General features: G+C 36.1%; 1 protein-coding gene across 3 annotated transcripts; it reads right to left on the reverse strand.

Annotated features, from left to right (window-relative positions):
• Positions 1-1,337: 1,337 nt before the first annotated feature.
• LOC132143604 (replication factor C subunit 1-like) lies at positions 1,338-15,435 on the reverse strand. 3 transcript variants are annotated; one of them, XM_059553976.1, is made up of 24 exons: positions 15,278-15,435; positions 14,593-14,700; positions 14,376-14,442; positions 14,040-14,144; positions 13,625-13,920; positions 13,470-13,544; positions 12,998-13,075; positions 12,407-12,748; positions 11,335-11,442; positions 11,011-11,190; positions 10,739-10,843; positions 9,436-9,823; positions 8,494-8,603; positions 8,177-8,291; positions 7,985-8,073; positions 7,255-7,392; positions 6,476-6,571; positions 6,265-6,363; positions 5,998-6,152; positions 4,609-4,726; positions 4,165-4,310; positions 3,839-4,052; positions 3,436-3,618; positions 1,338-2,097 (listed from the first exon to the last, which is right to left on the reverse strand). In XM_059553976.1, exons 1-24 carry the CDS (start codon positions 15,278-15,280, stop codon positions 2,002-2,004), a joined length of 3,414 nt encoding a protein of 1,137 aa, XP_059409959.1. In that variant the 5' UTR covers positions 15,281-15,435; the 3' UTR covers positions 1,338-2,001. The 3 variants fall into 3 exon arrangements, with proteins under 3 accessions (XP_059409959.1, XP_059409960.1, XP_059409958.1); XM_059553977.1 differs by having other exon boundaries at positions 1,338-2,094; positions 8,494-8,606; XM_059553975.1 differs by having other exon boundaries at positions 8,494-8,606.
• Positions 15,436-15,442: the final 7 nt, after the last annotated feature.

Raw genomic sequence — 15,442 nt, forward strand, 5'->3', positions numbered from 1 at the left:
AGACTCTAGGATCTTGGTCTCCAAAATGAAATACAAAACTTGCGCTCATCTGAAAAGAGGACTTTGGACCACTTGGGCAACAGTCCAGTTCTTCTCCTTAGCCCAGGTAAGATGCCTCTGACGTTGTCTGTGGTTAAGGAGTGGCTTAACTATAGGAATACGACAACTGTAGCCAGTTGTGTGGTGGCTCTTGATGCCTTGACCACAGCCTTAGTCCATTCCTTGTGAAATTCTTGAATCGTTTTTGCTTGACAATCCTTATAAGGCTGCAGTTCTCTCCGTTGGTTGTGCATCTTTTTCTTCCGCTCAACTCTCTGTTAACATGCTTGGATACAGCACTCTGTAAACAGCCAGCTTCTTTGGCAATGAATGTTTGTGGCTTACCCTCCTTGTGAAGGGTGTCAATGATTGTCTTCTGGACAACTGTCTTCCTCATGATTGTGTAGCCTAGTGAACCAAACTGAGAGACCATTTTGAAGGCTCAGGAAACCTTTGCAGGTGTTTTGAGTTGATTAGCTGATTGGCATGTCACCATATTCTAATTTGTTGAGATAGTGAATTGGTGGGTTTTTGTTAAATGTGAGCCAAAATCAATCACAGTTAAAATAACCAAAGATTAAACTACTTCAGTCTGTGTGCAATGAATTTAATACACATTTTCACAATTTGAGTTGAATTACTGAAATAAATGAACTTTTCCACAACATTCTACTTTATTGAGATGCACCTGTACATGTAAATTATCCACAATTAATTTCAAGCTTCATGAAATGAAATGGTTCAGAGCCTTTGTGTTAAACTGCGATTCTTTAACACATATCAGCTTTTTTTGTACTGTGTTGCTTCACAATACCATTGTCCACTTTTCAGCACGTAAACATATAACTGGCATAGTGTTTAGAGCTTACATTATGCATAGTTATCCATAAGTGTGGTTCAGTTACACATTTAGGTTGTCAAATCATGCAAAAAACTATTTTAAACGAGACTAATATATAGGAATATTTTCTAACTGTATCTCAATAATGAACAATTATAGGTGTATAATTATTGTCTGTATATGTTGTCAGATGAATTCCATGTAAGTAGGCGCTTCACTGTTCTTTAAAATCAGCTCATATATGTCTTTTTCTACTGTAAATTTATCTGTATACAAAAAAAAATAATTTTATTGCAGCAAATAATTGTGTATTAAATTCTTTATGTTAGTCTACCAGATATAAAACAGCAATTATAGTACAGTTGAGCTGTTTTTACCATCTGATCAACACTTCTCATTTGCATCATCAAGCAGAATGAGCCATGGAGATAATTATAACAAGCAAACACAATACATCTCTACAACATAATTCTCATTTTAATTTTTGAATCGCACACATTCAGTCATTTACAGAATAATCTTCAGGTTAACATCAGACACTACCAATCCAAAAGTACTGCCATAGAAAACACTAAGAAATGGGTTATTTATATATATTTATCTGCTAGTATTCAAAGTAACAAAGGGAAAAAATTCTAATATGGCAGATCCATATTTACAAGATGTGTGGTCGCTAGCTGACATGCAGCAAGTACAGCTGGTATCCATGTAGAAGAGAGTATGTGTGTTTAAATGTGAAAAGCTGAAGTTAATATATTAAAATGCTTGTGTACTTTGTCATGAGGGTTACACGAGTACAGTGATATTAAGCGCCCTTAATTCTGTTTACCTTTGAGATGAATATAGCTTCAGCCTCATGTGTTAACAGTATGATGCATGTGTATATATTGATGAATTGTGAACTATATAATAACTTCTGTGTAAATGTGTGGTCCACCCCCAGCTCCTGGTCCCTGCAGTGTCTGCTCTGCTGAAAGCAGCTTAAGCTGAGTGATGGTTTTCAGGAAGTGCACAAGTATGACTCGCAGACAAAAAAGTTCTGTTTATAGAGCGGATGTCATTCAGCAACTCACATCTTTGTGAAAACAGAGAGAACTGTCTCGTTCCCTTCTATGTTTATCTCACTTCATGGCCTTTCCTTTACCCCTGCCTTTCCCCTTCCCAGAAGCCCCTGGTTTCTCTTGCTTGACGTCTTTTGCTGGTTTAGCTTTCTTCTGCTGTAAGAAAAAAAAGAAAAGAAAAAGACAAATCAGGTGAATGATGATATTTCGCTTATTTGTAGGACCTGATGGAATATGCAGACTGTATCTGCATTTTCTGTCCTGATTTCAGGGCAAATGTGGAATTAAACAGAATGAATTTACACATGGTAAAAAATTTAGCTGAAAGCACTACACTCTTATTGGTAACAAAATATTTAATAAACAATATTAATAACATGTAAACTTAAAATGACAAGTGTTTCAATTCTGTGTGCTAAAATTCTGTGGCATAAACTTAAAAAAAGGTCATAATTTGCTCACCCTCATGTTGTTCAAAACTTTCACTTTTTTAATTAAAACAAGGGACTGAAGATTTCAAGCTTCAAAAACAATAAAATATTAACATAAAAGCACCCACTTTAAGATGGCTTTAAACAAATCTGTTTCTCAACTTTCTTAACTCACTGCCTTTATGAACCCATAATAGTGGTTTCAGAAGATTTGGAGCATGAGGCATATGAACTACTTTTATTGTACTTTTATGCCCGAGAGCTTGAATCTCTCTCCTATACAACTGTATGGAAAAAAGGGAAAAATTCACATTTTATTTTCAAAGAAACAAAGGAGGCCACAAGCTTGGAACGACATGGGCACAGATACGAGCTGACAATTATAATTTTTGGGTGAACTACTTAACATTTCAATATTCCACCTAAATGATATCTGACCACCATATAAAGTAATCAAGTCTCTCTAGAAGACATGGGTTAAACTTGATGCATATGGACTGTTTACAATGTCTTTAAAAACATTTCCAAATGTGTCAAAGTTTTGGTTGCATTGACTTTTGATGGAGGGATAGGACTCACAGGTTCCATTAAAAATATCTTCATTTACATTACAAAGTTGAATGAAAGCCTTTAGCATTTGGAACAACATGAAGGTAAGTAATTGATGAAAGAATTTACATTGTGGGGTGAACTTGGCAATTAAAGTAATAGTTCACCTAAAAATCATTTACTCACCCGCATATCATTCCAAACCTGTATAAGTTTCTTTATTATGTTGAACAAAGATATTTTGAAGAATTTAGAAAAACCAAACAGTTGCTGGTCACCACGGACTTCCAAAGTAGCGAAAATAAATACTATGGAACTCAATGGAGACCATCAACTTGAACTTTTGATTACCAGCATTTTCTTGTAACTTATACAGGTTTGGAATGACATGAGCATGAGTAAATGATGACAAAATGTTTATTTTTGGTTGAACTGAGATGTTTTTGAGGTTAATGTAATTGTAAAACTGATGGAAAGACAAAAAGAGACACTGAATTGTTATTTTGATATCTACCTTGACCATTGCATCTGCTGTAAGCCCATCATTGTCTTCCTCTTCCTGGAACTGAGATTCACTGTCAAGCTCTCCTAAAAGCTCAGGGTCAACAGCACCTTTCCGGCTTTTCTTCACCACTTGTAAGGAGTACGGCATAAGATGGGATTCCTTATTGTAGGCTCTTGTAAATGCAGCTTTCACCTGCAGAAAGGAAAAAAGGAAAAAAAACAGAGCTGATGGGGATAAAGTGTGGCATACAGCACCTCCAGATGTTTTACAGTTAAAACAATTAACTCAGACTGAGCAGGCATCTGTCAAAGCAATGAACTGTCAACTGGACCACCGGTTTCTAGTCCTGGAGGAGAACTCTACAGTATGCTCAGAAAATCAAACACACATACATACACACACACACACAAACCTTGGAGTCTAGTTTAGAGTAAGGATCCGGCTGTCCGCCCCACATGCTGATCTCCATCATGTTATCAACATCATCTTTGATGATGTCGTAATCATCCATGAGCTTCAAGCTCTGACTGGCTCCCTCTGAACCTTGCGATTGAAGAGGCTCTAATATTGCTGAGCTCAAATACGGCAGGTAATCCAGATTTATGGCTTCTTTGCTACTTAACGTTCTGCAGGATAAGAAAGAGGCAAGATTTTAGGGAAGCACAAATGTAGCTTAAAGAGTTCATACTTTAGACAAGAATGAAGAAAGTGTGAGAAGAAGTGTTTGTGATTTCTCACTTTAGGCTCATGTGTGAAGCAAGCTCCTGTATGATGCGGCTGTGTTTGCCAGCTGATGAGAACTTGCCCAACCAGCTGGGAAAGGTCGGAAACTGACTCATATAACCCCGCATCAGCTCCCCAGGCAACACGCTCGCATAAATCGCCTGGGGAAAAAAATATAAGCACAGATTTATTTTTTTATATTTCAAAAATAAAATATATTATAAAGCTTGGTTTGTTTTTAGTGATCTATGTGAAAACACTTTTCACCTTTATGAATGGATTTTGTAATATGTTACAAATCAGTGCTACAGAAAAAAAAAAAATTGTTTCTTAGTTTCTGCCTTGAAAATGTAATTGGAAAATAGCCACTTCAGGGCCTGATTATCTCAGTGCTGCTGCTGGATTTGAGGATCTGTTGGTCAACACTGATGAGAAGATAATGGCAGGAAAGTATGTTACCTGTGTGGGAAGCAGAGACCATGCCTGTCTGGAGCGGATCTGTTTGTCCACTAAATCTCCATCGCAAATGCTGTCTGCGGTTTTACTCAACAACACCAAATGATTCTTCAGATTTCCCCTGATGAACAGCAAATGTCACAATTATACCATCACGCTTTCATTTACAGTCAGAATAGACTTGAAAAGTCTTGTAATAAATACATTGTGCACAAATTACAAGTTGCAAATGTTATTATATGTTATGGATGTTCAGTACAAGATAGTATTGCAATAATTTTGCTGACACAAAATTAGGGAAAACCGAGTATGCAGTGATAATATTAAAAGTTTAGCTCATCTTTCTAAAGACATTAAGCCAAATTCATCAGTCCAAAGTTAAAATTCATCTGAACATTAGATGGACATGCAAACCAACCTGACCTGCCACATTTGTTTCATGTAATGTTTCATTTGTTTCTTTGTCCTTCAAAGAATTGATTCGACAAACGTAACTTTTTATAGGAAGATTGGGTTACAATTTATTTTAAGGTGCTCTTACAGTGTACAAATTTGAAGTTAAGTAATGGGTTAAGTAAGGGACAATGCATGGCTAGCTGGGCATTTAATGATTTTAATACACGACATGGAGGCCAGGAAGTACATTAAAATAGTTTAATCCACATCTAGGTGTGCATTATGCTGCTTATACCACGGTCATTTGCCAGCATTGACAAGATAGAGCGGTTAATGATATTCGCAGAACAATATTTGACCGGAAGGATAAAAATTAGTTATTTTTATCAGTTATGGCTCGTAAAAGCTACCATTCTGCAAGCTTCAAATCAGACACAGAGATGAAATAGTGCAGTAAGATCACATATATTTGAACTGATTACAACATTTATCTGTATGAATAATCGACCAATCGATCGAGAGAGATGCCAGTTTTGTGTTCATTACCTGCATCAGCACGTCTCTCTACAATAAGGCTGAGTTTAATTACTTAAAAAAAAAACGATTACCTCCTCGTTGCTGAGGAACATAATGTAGTGATCTAGTATCTATACTATTTTATTAATAAAAGTTTGTGTGTGTGTGCAAAGCAATCTCTGTGTGTGTGTGTGTTTGTTTGTGTGCGAGTGATGTGTGTGGGTTAGTGTGCATCAGTTAAAGCAGCGCATTTATAGAACAGTGATTAAACTGATTTGGAATTACCTGTGCATTAATTTTTTAAAATATATTTTGTATGTCCTGTATGTAACAATAGCTGTTCTATCTAGAGCAGGTCTTTTCATGGGGAGCAAGCAAGAATCACCTTTTAAATTCCAGCAAATGCAAAAATATAGAGATATGTATTGGATATTGCAAAAATGTGGAAAAACTGCCCTTGTGTGCAAGTCTAAAACCTACCCTGCAGCAGCTGGTCGGACATGCAGGTAGTTTTCTTGAACAAATAGAGGTGCTAAAGAGTAATCATGGAAGAAAAGGTCTGATTTGTCAATCAAAGACATGTGGGCGGTTTCCTCTCCTGAAGTAAACACCTTCCGACACACATCAAATGGACCCTGCATATGTAAACACACAGATATTCATACTGTAGAGTCCACTCACATAATCAATGCACCAATGATTGTACAGTGTGTGTACAGTATAATGTATTTAACAGCATGCACATACCAGTTTCATGTCCTTCTTAGCATTGTTAGCATCAGCTTTGGCCTGGTCATAGGTCATGACTTTGTCTTTAGCAGACCACATGCTCAGATTATGCAGTACCTAGGGAATAGAAACCCAATAACTTTGCAGTGCTGCTAAAGACACCGAATCATAGTTATTCAGGTAGGGTAACAATATGAATGATAAAGACAACCAATTTGTTTATTAATACCTGCCGAATATCCTGATTAGATGCCAGAATGACTTCATTAAGTGCTGGGGGTGGGATCTTCAGACCCTCTTTGAAAGCTATAGACATTATAGCCCCCTGTTTGGACAAAAAGGAAGCTTAATAATTTTTGACCGCAATAAAACTGTAAAACTGACTAAAATGGTATACTCAATTTTTTTTTTTTTTTTTTACACTTTGTTAACATGTCCTTGTTACAGTGTAATCTAACAAAAAAGTAGTATTACCTAGAAATAACTATCAACATGTACCTACTTTAGTGTTTGGGTCCAAAACGTTCGTCTGAAATTTTCACACATTTAAAAAATGTAATACGACCTCACGTTGTGTCAATCACGTTTACACACTGACTCCAAACTTTTTATACATTATAAAAAATTCAGATCAGGTTTAATTTTCTCCTTATCGTATCCGTAACAAGCTTTTAGATAGGAAAGGATGATGAATACGGACAAAAAAGGACCATTAGAGTTAGTTGGTTGTAATCATCCATAATTTACTGGTAGTACTACAAAATAAAACCTGGGATGTTTAACCCTGGAAATAAAACATTGAAACATTTTTATATCCAAAAACACAAAGAAAAGTTATGAGGCAAAAATTAATAAGAAACACCTAAGTTTCTGCACTATTTCTAGGTATAGAGAAGTACACGTGACACAAGGTAAACACGTTGAACTCAAAAATATAAAAATGATGTCAAATTTCTATAAAACACTGATTTAATCAGACAATTATTTGAAATGTCAGTCAGTGAGCACCTTGATCTGCTCAACACGGGGTCTCTGAAAACGCAGGTCGTAGCAGTAGTTAGCCAGTGAACGGATCTTCTGATGATTGCGGTCATTACACATGCAGATAATGGGAATCTTTGACTGTTTTATCAAACCAATCATCTCCTGTGTGGGTCAAAGAGAGAAGCACAAGAGTCAAAAACCACAATGACACTGGAAACACTGGTGTGTACCAGTTTAATGGCGCACACTACTATTCTACTACTTACTGCACTATGTAGTCTATATAGTGTAAAAGTACACAGTATGTACATTTTCTGCATGTACAGAATACCTACTAACAGTACATTTGCTCAAAATGATCAGTATAGAACTCAGTATTGCATAGATTACGGTTTCCCACATTGCAATGACTTGACCCTCATTTCCAGCATAAGGAATGAAAAGGATGCCAAATCTATTCAATAACATTTTTAATCAAAACTAGAATTTTAGTTGTTGCACTCAAAAATGAATAAGCTTGCATACTACAACATTGATTGTGGAACAATGGCAACTGTTACAGACTATATCTGTAAAAAATGTAAGCAGTAATACAATAAATGCTATGACATATTCAGTAATTATTAAGCTAACGCTCCACACATGGCCATAGAACCCATAAGGATTTAAACACTATCTGGTCCACTTTTTGCTCCTTGAGCACCACCTCTGGTAAAGACAGATAATGCAATCAAATGAGAGTGTGAATGCCGACCTGTATTCCTCCTCTGTCTTCATTTCCTGCCATCCCATCCACCTCATCCATTATGAGGACATGTTTACTGCTCACTGTCTGAGATGCACCTGACACCATTAAACACAGAAACATACAATGTTTACATTATAATCACTGAGGTTTAACTTCAAACCCTGTTACAGATGCTACCTAATTAATTAAGCTAATTACCGGTATAGAAGTTCTTAATGCTGGTGTTGTTGAGTGATTCTGCAATCACTTCCTTTAAGCTGTTCTTACTGCGGGTGCAGCTTGCATTCATCTCCACATAGCTGTAACCCAACTCCTACAAGCACATATGGAACTCTATTAACACTTTAACCAATGCAATGAAACTGTAAAAACAGACACACTGCGTTTACAATCATTCACTAATGATTTAATTGTCGATCCCATGTTAAACACTTTAAAAGGATTATGCAGACTTTTTTTGAAACAGTTAAACACAATGTTCATTTATAAATGATTATGAGCGTGAATGAACTGACCTCACAGACGAGAGCAGCAGTAGTGGTCTTCCCAACACCGGGAGGTCCAGACAGCAATGCAGCCTTAAATCCTGAACCGTCATCTTTACTCCCAAACTTTCCAAATTTGGCTGCTTTCCAGAAAGACAAAGACACAAAAATAATGAAAATTGGTCAAACAGAATTTTAGCCTAAAGAGTACATTAGAATAAACACTAGTTTATGGTATGGTACACTACCCATTACATACTGCTAATTGCGTACTACTATTAAAAATTGGTATATGAGACAGTTTGCAGTATGCACCATTAAAAATGCTCCTGCAAGAGTAAAATGCAAATGCTTATGATGAAGTCAAGTGCATTGCATTATGGGAAACTGTGTACTCTGGTTATATAATGTATGTTTTGAAAACTGTAGCAGGTCATTGGTGCAAACAGGCCTTGCAAACTGGGTAGTTGACATGAAATTAAGTAGATTCAGTAGTATCACATGCTACTAATAATAAATAAATAAATAAATAAACATTTGAAACAACATTTCCAATTCTTTCCTTATAGAATTTAAATAACCCAATATTTTAGGGAAAATTGCATGTTATACACATACATTCAAACAAACACACACATACACACGTATACTCTAATCCAAAATGTTTAACTAAAATTATTAAAGTTATTATATTATAAATTAAAATTATTTTAAGATGTCCTAGTTACAGTGTAATTATACATTTAAATACTGAGTTATATTAATTAACTACATGTACTTACTATATGGTCAGGCTTAGAATTAGGGTTTGGTTAACGGTTACATGCATATAATTATGCATAATTTATTGGTATTAATAGTAAGTACATGTAACAAGGACAAAATAAAGTGTTACCATGTAGACTATGAAATATACTACACAAATATTCATTGATTGTGAACATTAAGTAGGAACAAACTTTAAATACTTACATGGTGCTTTTGTATTGCCACTGTGATGTTTATGCCAGTTCTGTAACCAACGCAGAAGCTTGTTAGCACAACTCTGATCCCCCTGCTGCCCAATCAGGTTCTTCAGACTACGGGGGCGGTACTTATCCACCCACAAAAGGCTGCTACCCTCACTCCCAGGGGTAGAGTGGGATACAGGGGATGCTCTCTTGGATTGATCAAAGCTCAAACTCTTTTTGACCTCTGAACGAGAGGCCCCAAGTGCTCCAGATTTAGAAGCAGAGCCAGGCTTAGACTTCCCCCCTGAGGTGCTTCTCTTGTTGGGGCTGGGTCCTTGTGGTGTGGCCTTCTTGGATGGGGTAGTGGGTTTGCCTCTAGAGTCTGGAGTCCTTGTTTTAGAGGATTTATTCTGTAATATGGAAGATAGACAGACAGCTTGTTTAATAAACCAAATTCCAATATGTGCAGTAAGACTGCATGAAATAAAAAATGGACATATTTTGTATGCAGTATTTTGTTTTTCTGCAATATATGTTTCAATATGAAAATATACGAGACACATTCACCAGATAACTTAAATAGCTATATTTGGAAATAATTATTGACAGTGGTGCATAGAAAATAAAAATAAAAAGCTGAATAATTACTTTTTATGGTTTGTGAGTAAATGAAAAGCTAATAATTAATTCAACCGAGTACAACATTAAAATAAAAAAACAGGGCAGAACAATTAACTAAAATGAAAATTACACATCGCTATCTATCTTATCAAATTGATATAATCAAATCAAAGGCTATAGTTTAATTAAAGTATAGTCAGGTGTGCTGTGTTTTAGAGATTTGCCTGTGTGTGCATCTTATAATTCTGTGTTTTCAGAGCAGTTAACATTAAATACTGCTTTTCACAAATTCTCTACAAGTGCTTTGAGTTCGGTGTGCATTTGGGAATGCAATGAGGGCCAGGTTCACTTTATTTTAATTCATATTTGCATAACTTCCAACATTTTTGCAGACCAATACTGCACCAAAATAAGCTTGAGCATCTGACATTTTGAAGTGTACAATTTGAAGATTTTAAGTGTTATTCAGTTCTGGTAAAGAGTGAAGTCAGATGCAACTATTTTAATTAGCAGTAGAGTCTTTGAGACATTTGCATATTAAATTGAATGTAATATAGCAGCCCAAATTACAATATATTACAAAATAATCCCTATATAATTTTTTTTTTGTTTGCATTTAGCCACATCATTACATGGATTTAATTAGCTAAATATCATGCAGCCCTAGTGTGAAATAACAGGGGGGTTGATGGGAGCTGCTGTACCTCTGCCTCTGCTGCAATCTCGTATTTAGACTTCTTGCCTGGTTTGGTTCTTATGAGGTCCAACAACTCATCTTCATTAATGATCTTAGTTCCAAAACTTTCCGCCTAAGGAATAAACATTGAAATGACATTATGTTAAAATAATTACATTTAATTCAGTTAAAAGGGTAAATTAGAAATATATTGAAGAAGAAGCATGGAGAAGCAACATTCATGTTCGAATAAAGAGAAATAATGACGTGTTAAAAAAAAACAATATTGAAAATTAGGACCTTCTCAGTCTTTGAGGCTCCACTGTCTCGTCCCAGAACAAGGTAAGTAGTTTTACGGCTGACGTTTCCTGTGACTTTCCCGCCATATCGCTCTATTAGAGACTTAGCTTCATCCCTCTCTATAGATTCTAACACACCGGTCAACACAAACACACAACCCTCCAGGCAGTTCTCTGCTCCCTAAAACACACACACATAACATTGTTCAAGCAGCTTAAAGGAGAAGTATAATTTGATTCCTATTATTATTATTAAAGATAATCACAATTAGCAATAATACGACAGGCCTTCGGTTGTCAACATGAGCCGTTTAGGTGTTTTTACCTGTGGTATCTCTTTAGACCCCAGTGCTCGTGGTCCTTCTCGGTTCAAATAGTTACGGAAGGCTGATGAATTTACCCGTTTTTTCTCCAGATCCTCAGGACTTGTACTCTGAAATAATAGAGACACATGCTCACTAGCACAGCAAAACAAGGTAGAGCCCTATTTTGTAATCTGTCTTGAAACAACATATTGTGAACAACATTCAACATAAAACCAAATATGTTAAACTCTCTTTTAACTTATACCCTTAAACAACAATTAAAAGCATACTGACATATCAATTCACTTATTTAAAGAATCCTATAAACAGGGGTGCACATAATTTTTTCAACCCTGGTTCTCATAAGAGAACCTGGAGGTTTGGTTTGGTCCTCACACTGCATATAGCGTGACCCATTAAATATAACTATAAAAAATGTATTAATAATAGTTATAATATTATTGCACTATAATAAGTTAGTTTTTTTTAAATTATAAAATAATAGTAAATAAACTAAATAATAGTGTGTGATAATATTTTTAAAAATAAAAGGCAGTCCTAGTATTAATTACAAATACATTTATTTTATAGTAAACTTAAAAATAAAATGCTAATATTTACTACTACTTTCTTTCTTTGCCTCTTTAAGAAGAATGGATTTATGTATTCCCCAATTTTGAATAGCTTTTGATAACAGCGTCTAAAAATGAATAAATAAAAAGCGTTTTCATCATATTCAAACTTAAAATCAGCAGGCTTTTATTTTGGCAGGTTGCCGGCAAGTAAGTATAGGCGCTTCCGGATTTAGCGCTGCTTATTAAAGAGCGTCAGTGGATGAATGACACGGTTTTGCATTGTGCTTTGAAAACGGCAGGGCATAGCCTAGATTTATGCTTTCAGGTTGAAAATAAAACTTATATACTAGTTGTTTGATCTAAAATGGTAATTGTGTAATAACAGCTGACAACCATGTCGGTACACAAATGCGCCATCAGAACATATTTATATAACGCTTTTTTATTTCGGTCGCGCATGCGGACCACTTATGTTCCCCCCTGCCTATAAATCAAGCAGCATATTCAAATGATATACCTCTGGTTTTGTTGGTGAGGTTTTATTGGGTGCACTGTCACTTTTAGGAGTGGAAAAATTCTTGGATTTTGTCATTCCCGTGGAAACACTAGTTTTGGGCGTAGCTGCCCGCTCTGAGCTAGTTGGTGAGATCGGCTCTTTCTTTGGAGAAATCTTAGTCTGCTTTTCACCCCTGTCTTTCTCCCTTTGCTCTTCCATCTCTTCCTGTCGTCTTTTCATCTGAGCCAGTTTGGAGCTGGTCTTCACGGGAGTCTTTTTAGGGGACGGGTCCTTTTTGGTTTTGGTGTCTGAGATAACTGCCTGAGAGCTGCTCTTGGAGGGGGAGACAGAGTCCACACGAGCCTGAGAACCAAAAAACAAAGGAAAATTAACAATACATGACATTCATGTACTTTGTTGGCTGCACCACATGACTTTAAAGACAAGTTTTTCTAGTTCATTTATTTATTTTTAACTCCAGAAATTTTTACATTTGAACGGAATTGCTTTTTTTTTCTTTTTACAATTAATAGATATGACAAAAATGAACAATATACATGTTTACATAATAGATGACAGAGAGATGATAAGAGACAAATTCTGCACACAGACCTTTTTCAGTAAGGGAGCTTCATCCAGTTTGGCTAACGTTCTTGCAAATTCCTCATCATCATGGATCTGCTTTTCCAACTAACTCAAAAATACAAAGGTTCTGCATTGTGTGTTCATACATATATATATATATATATATATGTACTAATTTTTTTGTATAATAAACCAGCTATTAAAAACAGCGACCACCTTTACATCCAATGTTTTCCAATTAAGGCATGTTCTGAATAGGCCTTTATTCCAAAAAAATTAAAGCTACAGGAATATTCCTGTATACATGGTTATGAAGATAAACTTCTTCATAACCATGTATTCATAACATCCTCTTGTGGAAATCTTGTGCTTGACATTTATTTACATTTATTTTAGTAATTATGAAACATAATTCAACTCTATAATTCCCTGATTACCAAATATAACAGCATCAAATTCTGATTAATAGAGGAACATGTGCTGTGTGTCCTAAACCAACCTCCATGTCTTCATCCATCTGAAGTTCTTTTGCAATGGCTTCATCACTGAGCAACTCCTCAGTTTCCTGTGAGGGCTGGCGAAGACCAAACAACGATGAGTTTGAATTTTTATACACTTTAAGCACACACACTTTTATTTATTCTCTCTACTCACTGCCTTCCTCTTGGTGCTGGTACTGGCCACCATTTTCTTGTCTGACCTCTGAACGCTTGAGCTGCCAAAGAAGGCCATTACTGAAGTGGGAGTTTGTTTTGGTGGCGTTGGTCCGATCTTTGGGGAGATGGTTGGCTGAGAGCTCTTCACTCCTCCCTTAGAGACCGTGTTTGGGGATTTACTGGATGAGACTTTCACCTGTTTTGCTTTTCCTGAATCTGATTCTTTTTTGCCTTTAGCTGTTCCATTTTCTTTTGGTTTCGTCTTTTTCAGAGTCATAAACGTATCATCCGAATCTGGGAAAATAAAAAGAGGACAAAAGAAGAGTATAAATGATCATCTAGGCTACATGTCATATTAATGGCCTAACAGCATTATATTATACATGTGGAAATTTGTTTGTTGACTCCCTCACCAGAATCAGACACGTAAGTTACTGGATGTTTCTTCACTGTGGTGACATCCGTCTCTTTAGTGCCCTTCTTGGTCTTCTTCTCCTCCTTCTTCTCTTCCTCAGAGTCTAAGATAAGATGAGACGGGAGAACATAGTGTGACATTAATCATCAGCGTGATTCCCAGAAAGTGTTTAAAAACCCCTGGACTGAGCTGAGGTATTTCTTAAAACCTAAGGAGCACCCATCTCTTGTATGGCCACATTCAGGGTATGTATTTGATAACCGCCATTTCTTAACATTATGAACATGATGGTCATCATCATAAGTTCACTAATATAAAAAAGTGCTTTATGAACCTGAATCAATTATGACTCTTTTCTTTCGTTTTCCAGATGGTTTCTTATCAGATGTGGGACTTGTGACCTAAAGAGAGAAAAAGGATATGGTGTAGCACTACATAATGCATAAAACACATGAAATTTAAAAAATGAATAATGAAGTCACATTGTAAATACCATCTCACATTAATAGATTCAGTACAAATATCAGCATGACATTAGACTGTGGTTCTACCTTAGTCTTTGATTTTTGTTTCTTCTTCTGCTCTTCATCAGTGCTGGTGCTCCCATTGGAAGGTTTGGGGGCCGCAGGTTTGGTGGATGCAAAAAACCTCCGGATATCCTGAAATAAACAAAGGTGCATTAAAATAATTGCAAACACCAATAACATTTTATGTAGTTTAATCATTGTTACTTTATACTGGAATAGGCTAATAATGTGTTATGTAGAGCGTCTACCATGATAGTAACCGCTAGCTGAGTTTGTTCTGTTGCATGTTTACATTTCAAAGTTGACAGTAACAAACAGGAAGCAGGTGCTTCGTTATTACCAAAACATAAAAAATCTGTATTCTAGTGTTATGTAGTATCACATCAGTTCATAAAGGCCTGTCTAAGTACTTGCCAGTCAGTCGATCTTAATCGTTAAGTTAGACTTAATTTAAATGCTGAAATGTTGCTCGACCAAGTCCTAAACAAATGCACATTTGTGAGAAGCAAGGACAGAAAAACCGTCATAAATTCATATATAGCATTTGCATGTTTTATTGTTTTTGTAGATCTAGTCTATTAACAAGCACGAAAAAGCTGCAAGTTTGTGCTAACTGCTTTCTTTAGCCAAACAGACTGATCCGCTGCATTGAGCTCGACTCTGGTTGTGTCTTTATTTCTACTGATGGATCATTAATAAGGTGACTCACCATTTCTAAGCATGTGTCAATAGCGTTTCTTTATTTTTTGACAGTTTTCGAGACAGTGGTGCTTCTCTCCAATCCTCTTTGGCGCCAATGATACTCAACTCAGGCGCAGCGTGATGACGCGCAAACGGAGGGAGCGCGAGACAAGCGCAGAACCGATTGAGCGCA

Source organism: Carassius carassius, chromosome 7 (assembly GCF_963082965.1).
Source record: "Carassius carassius chromosome 7, fCarCar2.1, whole genome shotgun sequence".
Classification (NCBI taxonomy): Eukaryota; Metazoa; Chordata; class Actinopteri; order Cypriniformes; family Cyprinidae; genus Carassius; species Carassius carassius.

Bases quoted from the DNA above. Each gene is read 5' to 3' on its own strand.
- LOC132143604 (XM_059553975.1), bottom strand. The intron at 6,364-6,475 runs GTATTAATAAAC...TCTATTCCCTAG, and splicing joins CTAATCAGGATATTCGGCAG to GTACTGCATAATCTGAGCAT. The intron at 6,153-6,264 runs GTATGTGCATGC...TTACATATGCAG, and splicing joins CTAAGAAGGACATGAAACTG to GGTCCATTTGATGTGTGTCG.